General features: G+C 37.0%; 1 protein-coding gene across 1 annotated transcript in view; it reads left to right on the forward strand.

The window, feature by feature from the left end:
• Positions 1 to 17,420, forward strand: part of SLC28A3 (solute carrier family 28 member 3) — a 96,144-nt gene extending 78,724 nt beyond the window's left edge. Inside the window, exons 10-18 of the mRNA XM_049770701.1 lie at positions 769 to 849; positions 4,441 to 4,566; positions 6,533 to 6,663; positions 7,839 to 8,007; positions 8,969 to 9,166; positions 14,177 to 14,258; positions 15,037 to 15,135; positions 15,402 to 15,522; positions 16,880 to 17,420. Of these exons, the coding sequence (XP_049626658.1) occupies positions 769 to 849; positions 4,441 to 4,566; positions 6,533 to 6,663; positions 7,839 to 8,007; positions 8,969 to 9,166; positions 14,177 to 14,258; positions 15,037 to 15,135; positions 15,402 to 15,522; positions 16,880 to 17,006 (1,134 nt within the window). The 3' untranslated portion in view covers positions 17,007 to 17,420. The remainder of the gene's footprint in view (positions 1 to 768; positions 850 to 4,440; positions 4,567 to 6,532; positions 6,664 to 7,838; positions 8,008 to 8,968; positions 9,167 to 14,176; positions 14,259 to 15,036; positions 15,136 to 15,401; positions 15,523 to 16,879) is intronic.
• Positions 17,421 to 17,904: the final 484 nt, after the last annotated feature.

The following is a 17,904-nucleotide window of genomic DNA, read 5'->3' on the forward strand; positions in this document are numbered from 1 at the left end:
TTGAATGCACACAGATAGTACATATGGACCTTGGGTATAACGATTTAGAGAGAAAGAAATAGATGAGAAGAGATAGAAACAATACCACAGAACATAGAAATTTGAGGTAACCAGAGCCCATGATTTTCTCACTATTTAAGCATGGAGTGTTACTATGTTTGTATGTAACCAAAAAAGGAGAGAACACAACAGGAAGTTCTTATCCTTGGTTGTATGCCATACTTAGACGGAAAGACTGCGAAAAGAAAACAATAAACATGTTCATTTGAGAGTAATGTAGACAAAAAAAAACTTATCTTCTTAGTAGTTGGATGATCATTAATGAAACAACTGAAGTGGTCTATACCTCAATTTTCACTTCTATAAAATGAGCACGATTATAGGACCTTTGTAAAATAGTTAATGTGAACATTAAATTGTTACCACACCAAAGGCTTAAAATAAACATACCTTAACTGCAATGATAATGCTAATATAATAAGAAGAATACTCTGACCATTAGCAAAACAATTTACAACTTATATGTAATATTTCAACAATATTGGCTATATAACATTTAAAGTATATATACTGTATCAGAACTAGCTCTTACATAGAAGTATTTAATCAGCCTGTTCTTGGACAAGATAAGGAGAACCCACTTCTAGTACCAGAGCTGACTTGTCAACATTTTATTCTATTTTTTTCTGTTTAAAGAGTTTTATCCTCATTTTAAAGTGTTGTGTACCCAACACTGTTTTACTGATCTTGTTCCTTTTTCTCTTTTAGGTTGGGTGGCTAATGCTAGTTACTATGGGATCATCTCCAATTGAATCTGTCGTTGCAGCTGGCAATATATTCATTGGGCAGGTGAGTTGCATTGTCAATAATCAAAATGAAACAAAGTACATGCTAAAATAAATACTCTTTCTAGAAAATATAATACAAAAAAATTTCTTTTTTTTTGTTGGGATGAGTGTTGAAAATAAGCCTTTAGGGGCCAGAACAGTGGCACAAGCAGTAAGGCCTCTGCCTTGCCTGCTCTAGCCTTACTGTTTGTGCAGTATAATTAATAATATATTAGTATTAATATATTAATATATCCATATAATATAATTATAGTATAGTATATTATATATTATAATATCAATATCATATAATTTATAATATGAAAGACCAAAACAAAATACCAACAACCTTGCTTGAACTTGATCCCCACTTGTTTGAACTGGCAGGAGATAACTAGCTAACTGTCTTTCTTGACCTTGGAGGAAAATATTAATGAATATTTTCACCCTTCCCTATAAGTGGACTTTATTTTTTTTACCCTTAAGTAAATGGATAAATGCTTTTTATTTTTTTGGCAAAGAACTGATACTAGGGGTGTTTCTCAAAAGGGGCAACATTCCTTGGGCTAGAGAGATGGCATAGGAGGGAGGGCAACAACACTAGTTTAAATCTCTGGCACCACAAATGGTTCCCTGAGCAGATAGGCACCACTCTTGAGCACAGTACCCTAAGTAAAACTGTAGGGTCTGGTCCAAAATCCAGATAAGAGAGCTATATTCCTATGGAGTGGTAAACACTGATAGCCTACTCATTATGCAAGGTATGTAGACACCAAGAAAGCCAAGAGTGAACTGTGAGTGGCACAATTGCCTGAGGAAATTAGATTCCTTAAGGCAAAAATCAAGTCACCAGAAAAACATTATAGGATTATAACTGCTAGAGGCAGACTGTGCTATAGATAAGCTCAGCTTTCTGACCCAAAGCACAGTCATTAGAGTAGGGCACATGCTTCCTATGGAGTTGGAAGCACTAGAGTCATAAAATACCTCAGAACTAATTAGGGCACCATCTTGAGTTGATTACTCCTACCTGCAGAGGGCTCTTAGAATGAGTTTCTATTTAGTCTATAAATTGAAGCCCAACATAGTCAATCTTACAGAACAATTAAAAATAAGGAGGGGGAAATTGTAAAATTTCACACATACTTATGTGGTGCTCAATTTAACACTTAATTTTTTTTAAGTATAGCCATTATGTATGGAGATCCCACACAGTAGATTGCCTGCCCTTCTTAACCAGGCTTAAGTTTTTATAACCACAGCCTGATTGCTTCCCACCAAAGTTCTGAGTCTCAACTTCAAAAGCACCTAGGGATGCTGTCTTTATTATAGCTAGTACTGTTTTATATTTGTTCCTCTCAACTTGTGGCAGCAAAGTGCTTTAGACTGTGCAAATGACGTCGTGGAGGCTTGAGAATCAAATCAGTCTACCAGCGTGAACCACTAGATGGAGATACTGAGTGTAAGCAGCTGTCTCAATGGACACTAATGCTAAGTGAATTCAGGGCTTTATGTAAAGTAGTAGTACAGACTGCAAAATTTACACGTGTTCTCCCATCACACTGATCCAGAAATCAAAAATCAAACTTGACCATGCTTCAGAATCACCTGAAAGTCTTGTTAAAATACAGATTAGAGAAATAGTACAGCAGGTAGTTCACTTACCTTGCTTAAAGCTGACCAGGGTCCATCCCTGGTACCTCACATGTTCCACTGAGCCCAACCATGAGAGTCATTGAGCACAGAGCCAGGAGTAAGCCTCAAGTAATGCTGAGATGTGGAGGATCCTCATGGAAATCAAAGAAAACATAATTCTAGCTGAAAAAAACACAAAGATAGATATCAGAAAACTTCAAACTGAAATAACAGAACTGAAAAACACAGTAGTTGAACTAAAAACCTCAATGGAAAGCCCCTCTAACAGGGTAACAGCAGCTGAGACAGAATAGGTGAACTGAAAGATGATGTACAGAACAATGCCATAAGGCAAAAGATATTGGAAAAGAACCTTCAGGCAAATGATCATACAATGGAAAAAGTGCTCAAAGAATGTGAACAGATAAAAAAAGGGGGAAAGCCAGAGAGTTAGCATGGAGGTAAGGTGTTTGCCTTGCATGCAGAACGATGATGATTCGAATCCCGGTTTTTCATAGCTAAGTTTTAGGTATACAATGTTCCAAAACCAATTCTACCACCAGTGTCAACTTTCCTCCACCAATATAACCAGGTTCCATCCACCTGCTGCTAGTATGTCTCTTCAGTAGGGACTTTTTTTTAACATAATTAGTGGTACTCAGAGTTTACTCCTGGTGGGTTTAGGAGACCATTTTTGGTGCTGGAGATTGAACCTGAGTCAACTGCTTGCAAGGTGAACACCTCATCCACTATACTACCTCTATGAACCTTGACAGGTACATTTTTTTATTTAAAAAAAAAAACCTTCATTTATTGATTGGTTGGTTGGTTTTTGGGCTACACCCAGTGGTGCTCAAGCTGAACTTAGAAATTTACACTGGCAGGCTTGGGCACCACATGGGATGCCAGGAATCAAGTCTTGTCCCTCCCAGGTCAGCCACATGCAAGGCAAATGCCCTACCACTGTGCTATCTTTCCTGCCCCTGTCAGGTACATTTTTAAGTTTGGGTTTTGTAGTTTGGATTTTATGCTTTCAATATGATTGGCTAAGTGTAGCAACTTGCAAAATTTCATCATTCTTTTATGCTGCACAAGATTCTATTATATATCTATTATACCTTCATTATACATTCATCTTTCATTAAACTCCTAAGTTGATTTCATATACTAGCTATTGTGCTAAGTGCTATAATAAACAATTGCATGCATATGTCCTTTTGAATTAATGTTTTGTGTTCTAGAGGTAAATGCAAATAAGTGGAATTGTTGAGTCACATGTTAGCTTTGTTCTTGATTTTTTGAGAACTTTCCATACTGTTTTCTATAAGAGTAGAACCAGACAACATCCCACCAGTAATGAAAACATTGCTTTTCTCCACATCCTTGCCAATGAAGACTGTTTCCTGTTTCTTTTTTACTTTAATGTGTCATTCTCACAGGTATGATACCTCATTATCATCTTGATCTAAATTTCCTGATAATAAGTGCTTATGAGCACTTTATTGTATGCCTTCTGGCTATTCACCAATCTTCTTTGGTCTGTTCATGTGGTCCTCCAAGCACCACCAAGAATGATCCCTGAGCATAGAGCCAGGAATAAGTCCTGATTACCACTGGACCCAAAACCCAAAAAGTAGAATAAAATAGTGTTGTTTTTATGGTTTTTAATGTACAATAGAACCCCTCCACCAAAATATCCAAAATCCTTCACCACTATTCCTATGTCTTTTCTAGTTTAATCTTCAATCCACCCCAATCCTTGTTCTCTTTGTAATCAGTTTTGTAATCCTCGGCCCAGGGTTTGTTACTGCTCAGTACTGCTGGTCCCTTGACTTTCTCTATATTTCACAAACAAGTGAGACCAGTCAGTATTTTTCCTTCTCCCTCAGACTTGTTTGCTTAACACAATTCCCTCCAGGTTCATCCACAGGTCAGCAAACTGTAGGAGTATCTTGATATGGTTCCTCTTTATTTCCAGACAGAATCTCCACTAATGGTTCGGCCATATTTACCACATATCACAAAGTCCGAGCTTCATGCAATAATGACTGCCGGGTTCTCAACAATTGCTGGAAGTGTTTTAGGTGCATACATTTCTTTTGGGGTAAGAATATTCTAATATATGGACTAATATATGGACTAGACATCCATGTCTTTATTATTGCTGTTTTGTTGGTTTTTGGTTGGGCCAGTGCTCAGGGGTTTCTTCTCAGTGTGTTTCTCAGGACACACTCCAGTTCTGGGGCAGAGGGTTGGTATATAGAGAAAAAACAAGCATCCTTGTGATCAAACTTGGCCTCCCTTATGCAGAAAATGTGCTTAGCCCATTGAACTATCACTGTTTATTGCTCTTTGCTATTGCTATCAGGCAAGATAACAGAGATATGGCCTTCTTAGTATATGGTGGTTGACACCTCTTTTGGTGTGTGGAGATTGTAAGTTCAAAGTGTTTTACAGCTTTGTTCTAGATCCCCTATGTTCAAAATGTGAATCATATCTAACTACAACAAAATAAAATTATATTCTGTAGCATATCTGAAAAATTAAATATATATAGATATATAACAAAACAAGCAAAAACTCTGATTATTCTCTTTTTTGTTTGTTTGTGAGCCACACCTGGCAGAGTTTAGGAGCTATTCCTGGGTCTGTGCTCAGAGCAACCTCCTGGTGGTGGTAGACAGTCAAACCAGAGTCATCAGGGTACATGCACACATTTATTCCCCTATACTATCTCTCCAGCCTCACTCCGACTAGCATTAATAAATGCAATCTAAATCCGAAATCAATTCAATGTGCCCATGAACTAAACCCAGTCCTCTCATTTTATATAAAAAGTTTCTTTGGGGGGCCGGAGCAATGGCACAGTTGTTGGACATTTGCCTTGCATGCAGCTGACCCAGGATAGACTTCGGTTTGATCCCTGGCGTCTCATATGGTCCCCCAAGCCAGGAGCAATTTCTGAGTGCATAGCCAGGAGTAACCCCTGAGGTGTCATTGGGTGTGGCCCAAAAAGAATAAAAAATAAAAGGTTTCTTTGGAAACCAACTACTCCTATGTCTGTATGATAGCTTTCACACTAGAGTTGAATAGTTGTGCTTGAAGAGCAAAAAATAATTTTTCTCTGACCCTAAGCAACAACAACAAAAATGTATTTTAGTTTTTGGCCCACATATAGCAGTGTTCAAGATTGACCCTTGGCCTGTGCTCCAGAATTATTCCTGGCATGTCTGGGAGCATACTGGATGCCAGAGATTGAACCCAAACATGTAAGACAATTGTCCTATCACTGCAACAAAACTTTTCTGACCCCTAAATTTATCATCCCAAAACTTTATCTGGACCTCAAAAAGTTCACCAATATGAAGGAGAAGTAAGAAGTGAAGAAACACTTAGAAATAGCAGTTTAACTGGATACTCAGCTTATCCAATCTGTCAGTGTCGCAAGGCAACTATGTAGTAGTGAAATAGGAGAAAAATAAGGAAATATATAACACTACAAAGAATTTAAAGATCAAAAAAATGTAGAGAAGGAATCTATACCTGCATTCTCCAGATATTCCCTAGCTAAACTTAGACAGCAAAATAAACATTTTACGAACTATTTGAACAATACAACAGTAGCAAAGGGATCCTCGAAAGCTTCTACTACACAGTTTTAGCTGTCTTTAGAAAATTGAGTTCTGGGTCTGTGCTTCTTCCCAAATATGATCATCAACCCAAAATCACCCTATCAAGTCCTACTAAACTCTTCCAAGCCTCTGAGAAAATATTTTTCTGACTTAAAATGAATTTTTTATCTCAAGGTGGCTCAAGGGGTAAGGTGTCTGCCTTGCCTGCACTAGCCTAGGGTGGACCATGGTTTGATCCCCAAGTGTCCCATATGGTCCCCCAAGCCAGGAGCGATTTCTGAGTGCATAACCAGGAGTAATCCCTGAGTGTTACCGGGTGTGGCCCAAAAAACCAAAAACAAACAAAAAAATTCCCATGTCTTCACTTATAAGATCCATCTTTCTGAATATGATGGAGGCACTGACCCTAAATTGATTTTCTTTCTCCCAAAATCACAGGTATCTTCCTCTCACTTATTAACTGCTTCAGTTATGTCAGCACCTGCATCACTAGCTGTGGCTAAACTCTTCTGGCCTGAGACAGAAACACCTAAAATAACTCTTAAAAATGCCATGAAAATGGAACATGGGTAAGAATTCCATCAACATTCATCAAATTCACTATTGTACCCACTTACAAATGAGGGCAATGGCAGGCAGGTGGCAGAGTAGAGGTGGAAGCTGGAGGCCAAATTAAAAATACAGTGGCTGAGAGGTAGTGCAAGCGGTAAGGCATCTGCCGTGCCTACAGTAGCCTAGGACAGACCATGATTCGATCCTCCAGAGTCCCATATGGTCCCTCAAGCCAGGAGCGATTTCTGAGCACGTAGCCAGGAGTAATGAGCATAACTGGGTGTTGCCCCCCCAAAAAAAAAAACAAACAAATGAACAAAAAAATACAGTAAACTGTGGTATTCAAGTGAATAAATTTCTGTAACTATTTAAGCTTCACCAAAGAAAAATCATTCTTTATTCCATTGTATTTATCCTGTGAAAAAGAAAGTTAACATGGAAAAAAATTAAGAGATTAAGGATTGCAAATGTATCTCATAAGTAACAGACTTCATCAATCAACATGTTTCTGAGAATTATTCATTTTTTTACATTTAGGTAGTTATAGCCATGTGTGAAAAAAGCAAGATATCAAAAGATTTCTTATGCGATATATGTGATTTTACTTATAAAGTTAGCAAATGTATAAATCTATAAAGTATATTATTTAGGAAATAAATATGAAGGAAATTGAAAAGAAAGGAAATAGTGATAAGCAACTTCTAGGAAGTTGGAGTACTCAGGAAAATAAAGTTAATAGTATGCAACTAAGAAAGAACACTTGGGGCCAGCAGGTGGAAGGGAGGAGTGCAAAGCAAAAGTGGTGACCCATTTCTCTTATGAGGTGATAGATATTCTGACCTTATCTGAATAATTCCTACACTGTAAATATCTTATAAATATTCTCTGGTAGCTACATTTAATTAAATATAGCTTTCAAACCTTAGTTTTTAAACTTTACCAATGATTTTATTTCAAATGTTACCAAGTGAAGAAAAGTATAATAGACACCCATATCTCTGTCACCCATAGTTAACAAACATACATTCCATTGTTTCATGAAATTCAGGTGATCATCCTGGTATCATACCATGGTATCATCCATGGTATTTGCCTATCTCTCTCTTTAAATTAACTGATCATGCCTTCTCTATACCTATGATGTCCAATTTCTTGAAAACTCCTTAATAACTCTAGAATTGCTATTTTGAAGTGACTCTAGGAATCTTCTAGAAGCAGCATCACAAGGAGCATCATCATCCATCTCCTTGGTGGCAAACATTGCTGTGAATATGATCGCCTTCCTGGCTCTACTGTCTTTTGTGAATTCAGCTCTATCCTGGTTTGGAAACATGTTTGACTACCCACAACTGAGTTTTGAGGTATATTCTATTTTATTTCTTCTGTATTTGTTTCTGCCTTTTCCTGAAAATAAACAGGCTCATGAGCAACTTCCTAACTGCCTAATTTGTGTAGTTCACACATTGTACTAGCTTAATACTGTTTCTTACATTACCCTCCTTCCACCACACCTCTGTTTCCTACTATAGTTCTTTTCTTATTGTTGTGTTGGGCCACACCTGGTGGTGCTCTGGGCTTACTCTGGACCTGTACTCAGGAATTATTCCTGGAGGTACTCAGAGGGACCATATGGGATTCTGGAGACGGAACCCAGGTCTCCTGTATGCAAGGCAAGAGCCCTATCTATCTAGCCCCTCCTATAGTTCCCTTTACTCAAAATTCTTTGTTTCCTAACCCCATCTCTAAGAATCAAGTTTTTTTTTATTTTTTATTGAGACCATTGTGAAGTACAAGTCTTTCACAGTTGTATTTCAGGAATATAGTGACAGTGAATTAGAGCCATTCCCACCACCAGTATTGACTTTTCTTTACCATAGTTCCCAACTTGCATCCCTACCTCCACCTTATAGTCCTTATACCTTAGTCCTATGGTCTACCAGTGTAACAGGTCCATTTTGTGTTTAGCTTGTTATAGTTTGGGTCTCTTGATTCTATTGTCATTGACTTTGGCTTGGGTATTTAGATCTGACCTTTTTTATTTCCACTCAATGTTCCTGAGACTGCTTGGCCTCTGTTTCCCAACCACTTTTTTTTTTCTTTTCTCAATTTGTAGGAAGACATAGATAAATGAGACAGACCAAAATGAGAATTTAGGTTATTTATAATGATCCAGTTTCAAACTTGATTTCTAATGGATGAAGAAAGGAAGAAAATGGACCTTCTACCTTAGGAAAACAGAGAGAGACTGTGGGCAATATCATCAGGCTTCTTAATTAGGAAGACAAATCACTAATCCAGGAAAAACTTTTTTATGTTTTGTAGATAATATGCTCCTACATTTTCATGCCCTTTTCATTCATGATGGGAGTGGACTGGAATGATAGCTTTATGGTAGCTAAACTCATTGGCTATAAGACATTCTTCAATGAATTTGTGGCATATGAGAACCTCTCAAAACTGATCAATTTAAGAAAAAATGCAGGACCCAAATTTGTGAATGGTGTACAACAATATATGTCGGTAAGTAAAATTTTTTATTATTCAATACACTTCATCATCACATAGATTCATCAGTTACTGGTACTTTTCTGTATCAGCAATGATGGCTTTCATCAGAGAGCAAAACAGATCCAGAATCCCTGATCTTGTGGTATACTTAGCACCTTGTCATTTTCTTTTATGCTGAGTTAAATATAGTGTGCATTGAGAAACAAAACTAATACTTACCACATGATTACTTACTTTTGACTACAGTTGGCATGAACTCATGTTATATAATCTGGGGGTTAAAATCAATCAATATATTTACTGCTTATGGCCATACCTGGTAGTGCTCAGGGCTTACTCCTGGCTCTGTACTCAGGAATTATTTCTGAAGGTACTCAGGGATCATATGGGATGCTGGAGATGGAACCCAGATATGCTGTATGCAAGTCATACTCAATGGACTATATGTGCTATGTGCCTTGTACTAACGATGTAGCATTAAACCAGCATCAAGACGGTTGCCTGCATGGGGCTCACCACGTAATTAATAATCATTTGCCTCCCTCCTTAAATATTCTAACAACTCAGAGAACAAAATAACTATTCTCCAAGTGAGTGAAAGGGGAGAATAAATCTCAGCCAACACCTTTGAAATAAGCCTCCTGTAACCATATTAGGAGCTCAGGTACAGGGACTTGCTTGAGTGAAATAAGGGAAACCAGCTGAGGCTGTAACTGAGGCCATGTTGTCAACTGAGTATACAGCTTATTTTTTATAGAGTAGAACTGCTGTATATGAAAATTCTTGGGAAAACAGCAAACACTTCTGACCACCACCATTATTCTACCAACCCATTTGGAAGAAGTGTTCTTGGCACTTACTTGACTTTAAAAGGAAGGGAGAGTAAAGCAAGTTTCCTAAGTTTCTAATTCAAATTGCACTCCCTGAATACCACATTATCAACCTCAATTTTTCAAGGATATTCTAACTTACTCCCACATGTCACTCACAAATATACTAGCTTACTCCAGGAGACTGCTGGTTTGTGCTATATAATCACGGTCATTTTGACCCAGATATCTGATCTGAACAGTAGTTCTCAAGATTTCCTGCCTCTCAAGTATTCATTCTTCAACTGTTCATGCAGTGGTGCTTGGCCAACATCCTTATTATTTGAATATCACCACACACTAGCTTGCTTCTCTGCCAAAAGTAAATGACAGGCTAAATTAGGTGAAATACTTTCCATTCCCAACTGCCAGTTGCAAGAGAGAAATAGATTTGTTAATGAGCACAAAAACGCTGAGAGTTCTGGCAGTACCAAGCAGGTCTTTCAATAAGTTATAAAGAGTTATAAAGAGACAAGAGAGAACATTAGAGTTGATGTGGCTTAGAGAGTGAGGAGAGGTGAGTATAACCAGAAGCAGGTACACAGAAGACATTTGGAAATATCAGCTCCTTGGCTTCTGCTACTAGTGAGTCCTGCTGGAAAAACATTTGGTTATTTCTGATTTCCTTTTTCCAATCTACAAAATGTCAACAAGTTCTTGAAATTTATGTTTATCATCCAGAAATTCAGGAGGTGAAGATGTCCCAACATCACCTGGAAAAGATAATAATAAGATCTTATCCATGAGTCAAAAATCCAGTATTATTTGTTAAATTATGTATATTGTTGACCCTTACAAAAGTTAAAAGATCAGAACATGAAAGTTATGTGCTTTTCCCCCAGAAATATCTATGCTTTTTATCCCTTTGTATGAACACATCAAAATTTACTGATATTTTAATTTGCTCTTTATTGAGGAGCTTTTCTCTTAAATGAATTGTTATAGGCTAGGTAGGGAGATAGCTCAAATGGGCTAGAGTACATGTATGCAGGAAACCAATTGGGTTCATAATGCATGACAGGACATGACACTCTAAACATTGCCTATAGTATTTTCTCCAAATGATGTGTTAGAAGTAACTCCTGACCAATGCCAGGTATGAGCCCAGAAAAAAAAAATACAGTGACTTCTTTATACAAATGGCATCTTTTTCCATCTGCAAGGAGAACCATAGAAAGCATCAAGTTTCTTAATGTAGTCCAGCTCTTTCTATCAACCTATCATGCACATTTATATGGGAAAAGGTCAAGTGGAATCATTCAGGCATCCCTTTCCACTTATTGTAAAGCCCTGCTTGGCCACATCTGTGTGATCATTTTGCAGGAATCTCAAGAACAGAAAAAGAATAATCTTGAATGTTTATGCTGTCCTTCCACATGGTCTTTTAATAACCTTGACTTTTTTAAGTCAATTGAACTAAGCGAAAATCACTAGGAAGATAGGGGAAGATGAGGATGAGCTTTTCCAGGAAGAGTGCACTATTCAAATACTTAAAACATCTTATCTTGCTTCATATATGCTGATTGAAAATATCAACAAAAGATTCTTAGAAACCATGAAAAAAAGTGGCCTTACATTCAGCAAATGAAAAAAACAAAAAAACAAAACCTGAGTCTTGAATCTTGAATGTTAGTTTAGCAAAAGAAAAATAAGAGCATCACCACTTTGGAATCCAGTGTATGCCTGGTTTATTCTTTGAACCAAACCTTTTCTTTCCACTCTGCTTTTCTTCTCCTCCTTTTTTAAGATTTTATAAAATAAAATAAAAGTGCTGCCTCAGTTGTTTGAACAGTTTGCCAGACTGATTTTGCCCCTGGTGAACAACAAAATTCTCTCAATCTGAGCCTCTTCTATAGTCAGTTCTTCAGTCTGAAGGAGTTTGATAACCTCTATAGGGACTAAAATAGTAAGTGGAACTAGCCCTGGGACAAACACCCCCTTCTACCTTCTCACTGGTTTCTCAATTAATTAATTCTACCACCTTCAGTCATGCACCTAAGGGCCAGAGCAACACTTCAGCAGGTAGAGTTGCAAGAGTCCAATATAGATTCAGTCCTCAGCATCTCATATGTTTCCCCAACCAATACCAGAGTAATTTCTGAGTGCAGAGCTAATAGTAACCCCTGAGCATTGTCACATGTAGCCCAAACCTAACCCCCCAACAAAATAAAATAAACATTCACTTAAAGTTTCTATGGACAGTCAGTCAGAACTGAGGAACCCAGAAAAGCAAGCACACACCAAGGTTAAATAGAAAGACTCCTGTGATAGCCATAAGCTGCCTTTTACTAATTTTTATTCCTTTTCAATTGCTCCCTTTTTTTGTATAATTTACATACCAAAAATAAGGGCCCATTTTATTTACATAAGAGTTTACAAATGTACTTCCTGTTTAAGCAAAGCTATAATCAATTTGGCAGTAAGAAATCAGTTTGACTTACCATTGTATTCTCTAGTATTTAGCATTAAATAGATAACTTTCTTTAAGTGTCTATGTGTTGGGTAAACAAATGAGTGTGATTTCATTTTTAAATAATATATCATAAGCACTTCATGCTATATATTTGCATAAATAATTATTTTGTATACATCGTTATACTTAGAAAGTGCACAATGAATTAGTTGATTGATTAAAAGAAAAATAATATTTTCATCACATCTAGAAAATTGCAAGGCAGTCTTTTCATTTTCTTGTTTTAAATTTTCAAATAAATGAACTCCATTTAGCACTTATGTCATTGTATTATCAACTGTTCCCTTTTTTATTATTATTTTTAGAATTATATATTATTATATAATTATAATATAATATAATAAATAAAATAATAGAATAATAGAATAGAATTATATTATTATTTTATAGAATAGAATGTGATATATAACCATGATTTATTTCTCCATCTGCCTGTTTAAGAACAATTTTGTTGTTACTGTAAAAAATTAAAATTCTACTATTAATAAAATTCTATAAGAATTCATATTCAGTCTTTTTATGGGCATAGTTTTCCTGGAAAAATTCCTGGAAGTGGGTTTGTTAGGCATATATATGGAGAGTATGTAAACTCAGTAAGAAATTGTATCAAGATGTGTAAGTTTACATTGCCACATTGCCACCAATGATGTAGAGAAATTTGAGGTGCTCTACATCCTTGTAAAACTTAATATGTCCATCTTTTTTAAATCATTTTATATACTTACTAGAATTTCTTTGTTTTCATTTGCATTTTTGTGGTGATAAATGCTCTCCTCTTGTGGTCATTTGGTAGTCTTTTTAAAGTATCCAAATCTCTAAGAGCTTTTTATTGGGCATGTCTTATCACTGAGGCAAACAAATCTTTGTACATTCTGAACAATTTTTTGTGACATGTGAGCAAGTGTGATCTATATGTGTGTAATGTATAAAACATCATATTTTTATGTTATGATTTATATTATAATATGTTATGTATAATATATACATGTATACATGTGAGCATTATTTGGGATGAATTTTATATCTCCATTAAACTGTATATCTCTGGAATGGTAGATTACAGCAGGTGGCCAGAGCATGCTTATTAGAAGTTACAGTTGAGGGGCTTGAGTACCCCCACAACATCCCATATGGTTCCCCAACACCAACAGGAGTGATTCCTAAATGCAGAGCCAGGAGTAAGCCCTGAGCATTATCAGGTGATGATGTCTCTAACCACTACTAAAAAAAGAAGTTATCATTGACCTAAAAGTAGTATAAGACCAACTTGTCTATTGTATGTGCTTCTTAGGGAGTCTCTAAATCTACAGTCATTTTCCCTTACTTAGTTCAAAGGAAAATGGGAAAAAGAGCCTCTAAAAAAATGGGTATTTGCCTCTATGCACTATCCATTTAGTTCTCAAAATTAGTATTTTGTGAGATATGGCTCAAGTGGTATAGCACATACTTTGCATGCATGAGACCCTGAGTTCACTCCAGCACTTCCTTTCCCCCCACCTCATCCAGCACCAGGTGTAGCCCTGGTCACTCCTGAACACATGTAGGGCTTAGAACTGCTAGGAATATTCTGTCCCCTCCAAATCTTATCTCATTATCAGAACAGTAAGCCCTACTAGGATGTTGTATTTGCTAAGAAAGATCATATCATAGATACAACTATGTGTTTATGCTTTTTTACAGATACGTTCTGAGACAATTGCCACATATGCCCTTTGTGGTTTTGCCAATTTTGGTTCCTTGGGAATAGTAATCGGTGGGCTCAGTAAGTAAAAATAATATTCTTTGAGAACAGATATGATATAGATAGACATGCATTAGTTCTGCATCTTTTTGTAACTATCTGTTATTCATGTCAGGGTTTAAAAAAAGCCTACAGTAATAGTAAATCCTTTGATATTTGTGATTCCTGCTATGCAATGTAATTTTCCTGTTTACTCAAACTAATTGCAAGAAAAATTTGTGCAACTGTAAAAGTGCACCTCCAACAAGTACATAGATTTTTCTTTGCCTAGTAGATTTATAATGATCACCTAGAGTCAGAGGTACATTGACAATATGCTGTGACTAATTATATATGTCATGACAAAAATATTTGGGACCCTGGGGCTGGAGTGATAGCAATGTGTAGGGCATTTGCCTTGCAAGCGGCTGACCTGCATTTGATCCCTGGCATCCCTTGGAGATTGCAAGGAGTAATTTGAGTGCAAAGCCAGGAGCAACTCCTGAGCACTTCTGGCTGTGGCTCAAAAAAAACAACAGCAAGAAAAATTTTGGGACCATGTCTTGCATAGACTGTTCCTTACATTTGCCTTGTAACATACTATGTTTATAACATACTATGGATTCTTTGAATAAAATCTAGGAGTTATTTTCTTCTGTACAGAATGGAAACCTCTGAATCTTGAATGATTAGGCTGTTTGTTTTATAAAATCCCCTGACTTGGAGACATCTTCCCCAGAAAAATTCTCATAAACTATAACTTTGGTATATTCTAATACATTAAACATTAATCTTTCATACTTGTTTCCCTGTTATCCAGCATCCATGGCTCCTTCCAGAAAGAGTGACATCGCCTCTGGAGCACTAAGAGCTCTGATTGCAGGCACGATCGCCTGCTTTATGACAGCCTGCATTGCAGGTACTGAGACTTCTTTTGAGTCCTGTCTTCTCATTTCACAAGGTGATAGCTTCCATAAAAGATCAAGCCTCTCTCATGTGCATGTTGCTGCATATGCTGCTGCAGAACGCTAAGTGGCAGAGCTTCCATGGAGCATGTTTTGAATGAAGTGTGTGTAACATGGTAGAGAAGTGAAAAACAGGAGAGAGCTTTGATTTTGGAATTAGTAAAATTAATGTTTTAAATAGTAAAAGCAAGATTTAAATAGCACTCTGCTCCATTTCTAGGCATGCTCTCTAACACTCCAATAGACATCAATTGCCATCACATTTTAGAAAATGACTTCAACTCCAGTTTATCTAAAAACACAAGCAGTGTGGTGTCGTGTTGCCAAAGTCTGTTGAGCAGGTATTGTATTTCCAATTTTAACTTCTTCATAATTACTGTTAAATAAATTAGACTCAGATAGTCTATTCCCATATTTTATAATTTTATAATGGTAAATTTAAAATAAAAGCTTGTGTGGTCATTCCAGTCACTTCTATATTGACTTTTCTCAGCTAAGTAAAGAACTCTGTCATTAGCTAATGCTGCTCAAAGCATTTACTATCCCTTCAACTATGCATGTAAACCCTTCGTATGCATTAACTCAACTTAAGCTGTACAACTTCTATATAAATTATACACTGTTGCTGTTGTTCTGTTATTTGATAAAATTAACATGCAGAAACTGTCACCCAAGCAAAATCACACAGTTAAGATACAAAATTCAGGGGCCAGAGAGATAGCCTGGAGGTAAGGCGTTTGCCTTGCATTCAGAAGGATGGTGGTTCGAATCCCGGCATCCCATATGGTTCCCAAGCCTGCCAGGAGTGATTTCTGAGTGTAGAGCCAGGAATAATCCCTGAGCACTGCTGGGTATGACCCCCTCCAAAAAAAGATACAAAATTCAGACATTTCTACCAACTAAGACCTCCAAGTTTTCTCTAGTACTCTTTTACTCATTATTAGTTACTGCCTCCTTTTCAAGTGGACCAAATAACGCAGGTTGTTCCAACAATATGGTGATGGTAAAGAGTATACAGGATGCAAAGCCTCAGTGATCCATGCTAGTTACCCTAATTCTATATAATGCCTATTTGCAAAATGAATATATCTACTCCAAGATACCCAAGGATTGAGTTTATATTTCTCTAATTTAGAAGGGGAGAAAGGAAGTACTTAAGTCTAAACAAATTTTGAGAATGAAAACAATTCTTTATTGTCTCTGTTCTTACCTCACCTTAACCCAGTGCTTCTCAGTATTTTCTGTCATGCCCCCCTAGGAAGAAGAAAACATTTTTCGCGCCCTCCGTGCGACTGTAAATAGTATTTTTATTAAAAAAAAAAAAAAAAGAAAAGAAAAGAAACTTCAACCTGCAAAACAAAAATATATCAAATAATTTGACCTGATTTTTTAATCAGAGGTGATGTCTGGATTAATGGCTACAATGAGCACGTTTTTCAAATGCATAGCTTTTCGAAGCGGGGTTTGAAGCAGGACACAGCAACTCTCAGCTCCAGAGATATACAGAGACATAAACACAGGGCTTAGCTTGTTATGACAGTGTTTGCCGAGGTCAAATGCGCCCCCCTTTACGGGGCACAGTATGAGAGGGAGGAAATCCGTTTCCAGCCATATGCTATTTTTAATATCCTATCTTCTGATCACATATTATTCTGTCTTTTAATGCTCAGCTAACTATTTCATTCCATTTTACGCTAGCACTGTTATCAAGAGTCCTGGTGAAGTCATCCCTGGAGGAAATCACAGCCTGCATTCCCTGAAAGGTTGCTGCACTCTGTTGAATCCACCAACACTGAACTGCACTTGGATTACTAATGTCTCGTGAATTCTGCCACTCCTCAACCGAACCCTTAAGTAAAAATACTGAATTTTCTGATCTGTGAAGAGAACAAAAGCTACTCTCTGATTCATCAATAAGTCAGTTTAATGAGAAAGAAAATAATAGGAATGAACATTGTACATCTACTACATCTTCATCCCTCCCAGATTATTTTCAATGAAGAACTATACCAAGTACTAAAAGGAAATGTTTTCAATCTCAAAATGTTTTTCTGACCTTAGCATTTCAGGACATGAACCCTAATGCAGGTTACAAATGATGACTTACAATGATGGCCATGACTCAGCCACATCTACGTAACATGAATCTCTTCTAAGTCTTCTGAATTACTTGATTTAAAAACATCTCAGGCAAGAGCCGGAGCAGTGGCGCAAGCGGTAAGGTGTCTGCCTTGCCTGCACTAGCTAGGACAGACTGTGGTTTGATCTCCCCGCATCCCGTATGGTCCCCCAAGCCAGGAGCGATTTCTGAGCACATAGCCAGGAGTAACCTCTGAGTGTCACCGAATGTGACCCAAAATAAAAAAAATTAAAAAACCTCATCTCAGGTTATGTCACTTTCCATTTATCCTGGATGACCCCAAATACCCTACACTTAAATCTCTCATAGAGAAGGGCCAGTCATCAATCACATATTCATTGCCTGTCCTGAGAAAGATCTGCAGAAGCCAAGCAGGAATTCTTGAAAATGAGATTTTATATTTCTTGTGCTTAGAGAATTATGCCAGACAGTTGTCATAACAAATAACTCCAAAACCTTGGTATCTTGCAAGTTGATTTTTCACTTACATTAAATGTTTGCTGAGGGTCAGTTTTGGATGTGTTGTATGTTGTCTTCATTTCTAGGAGCCAGACTAAAGGAGCAGCACAAATGCATGTGCTAC

The sequence above is a fragment of the Suncus etruscus genome, chromosome 3, assembly GCF_024139225.1.
Source record: "Suncus etruscus isolate mSunEtr1 chromosome 3, mSunEtr1.pri.cur, whole genome shotgun sequence".
Lineage (NCBI taxonomy): Eukaryota > Metazoa > Chordata > Mammalia > Eulipotyphla > Soricidae > Suncus > Suncus etruscus.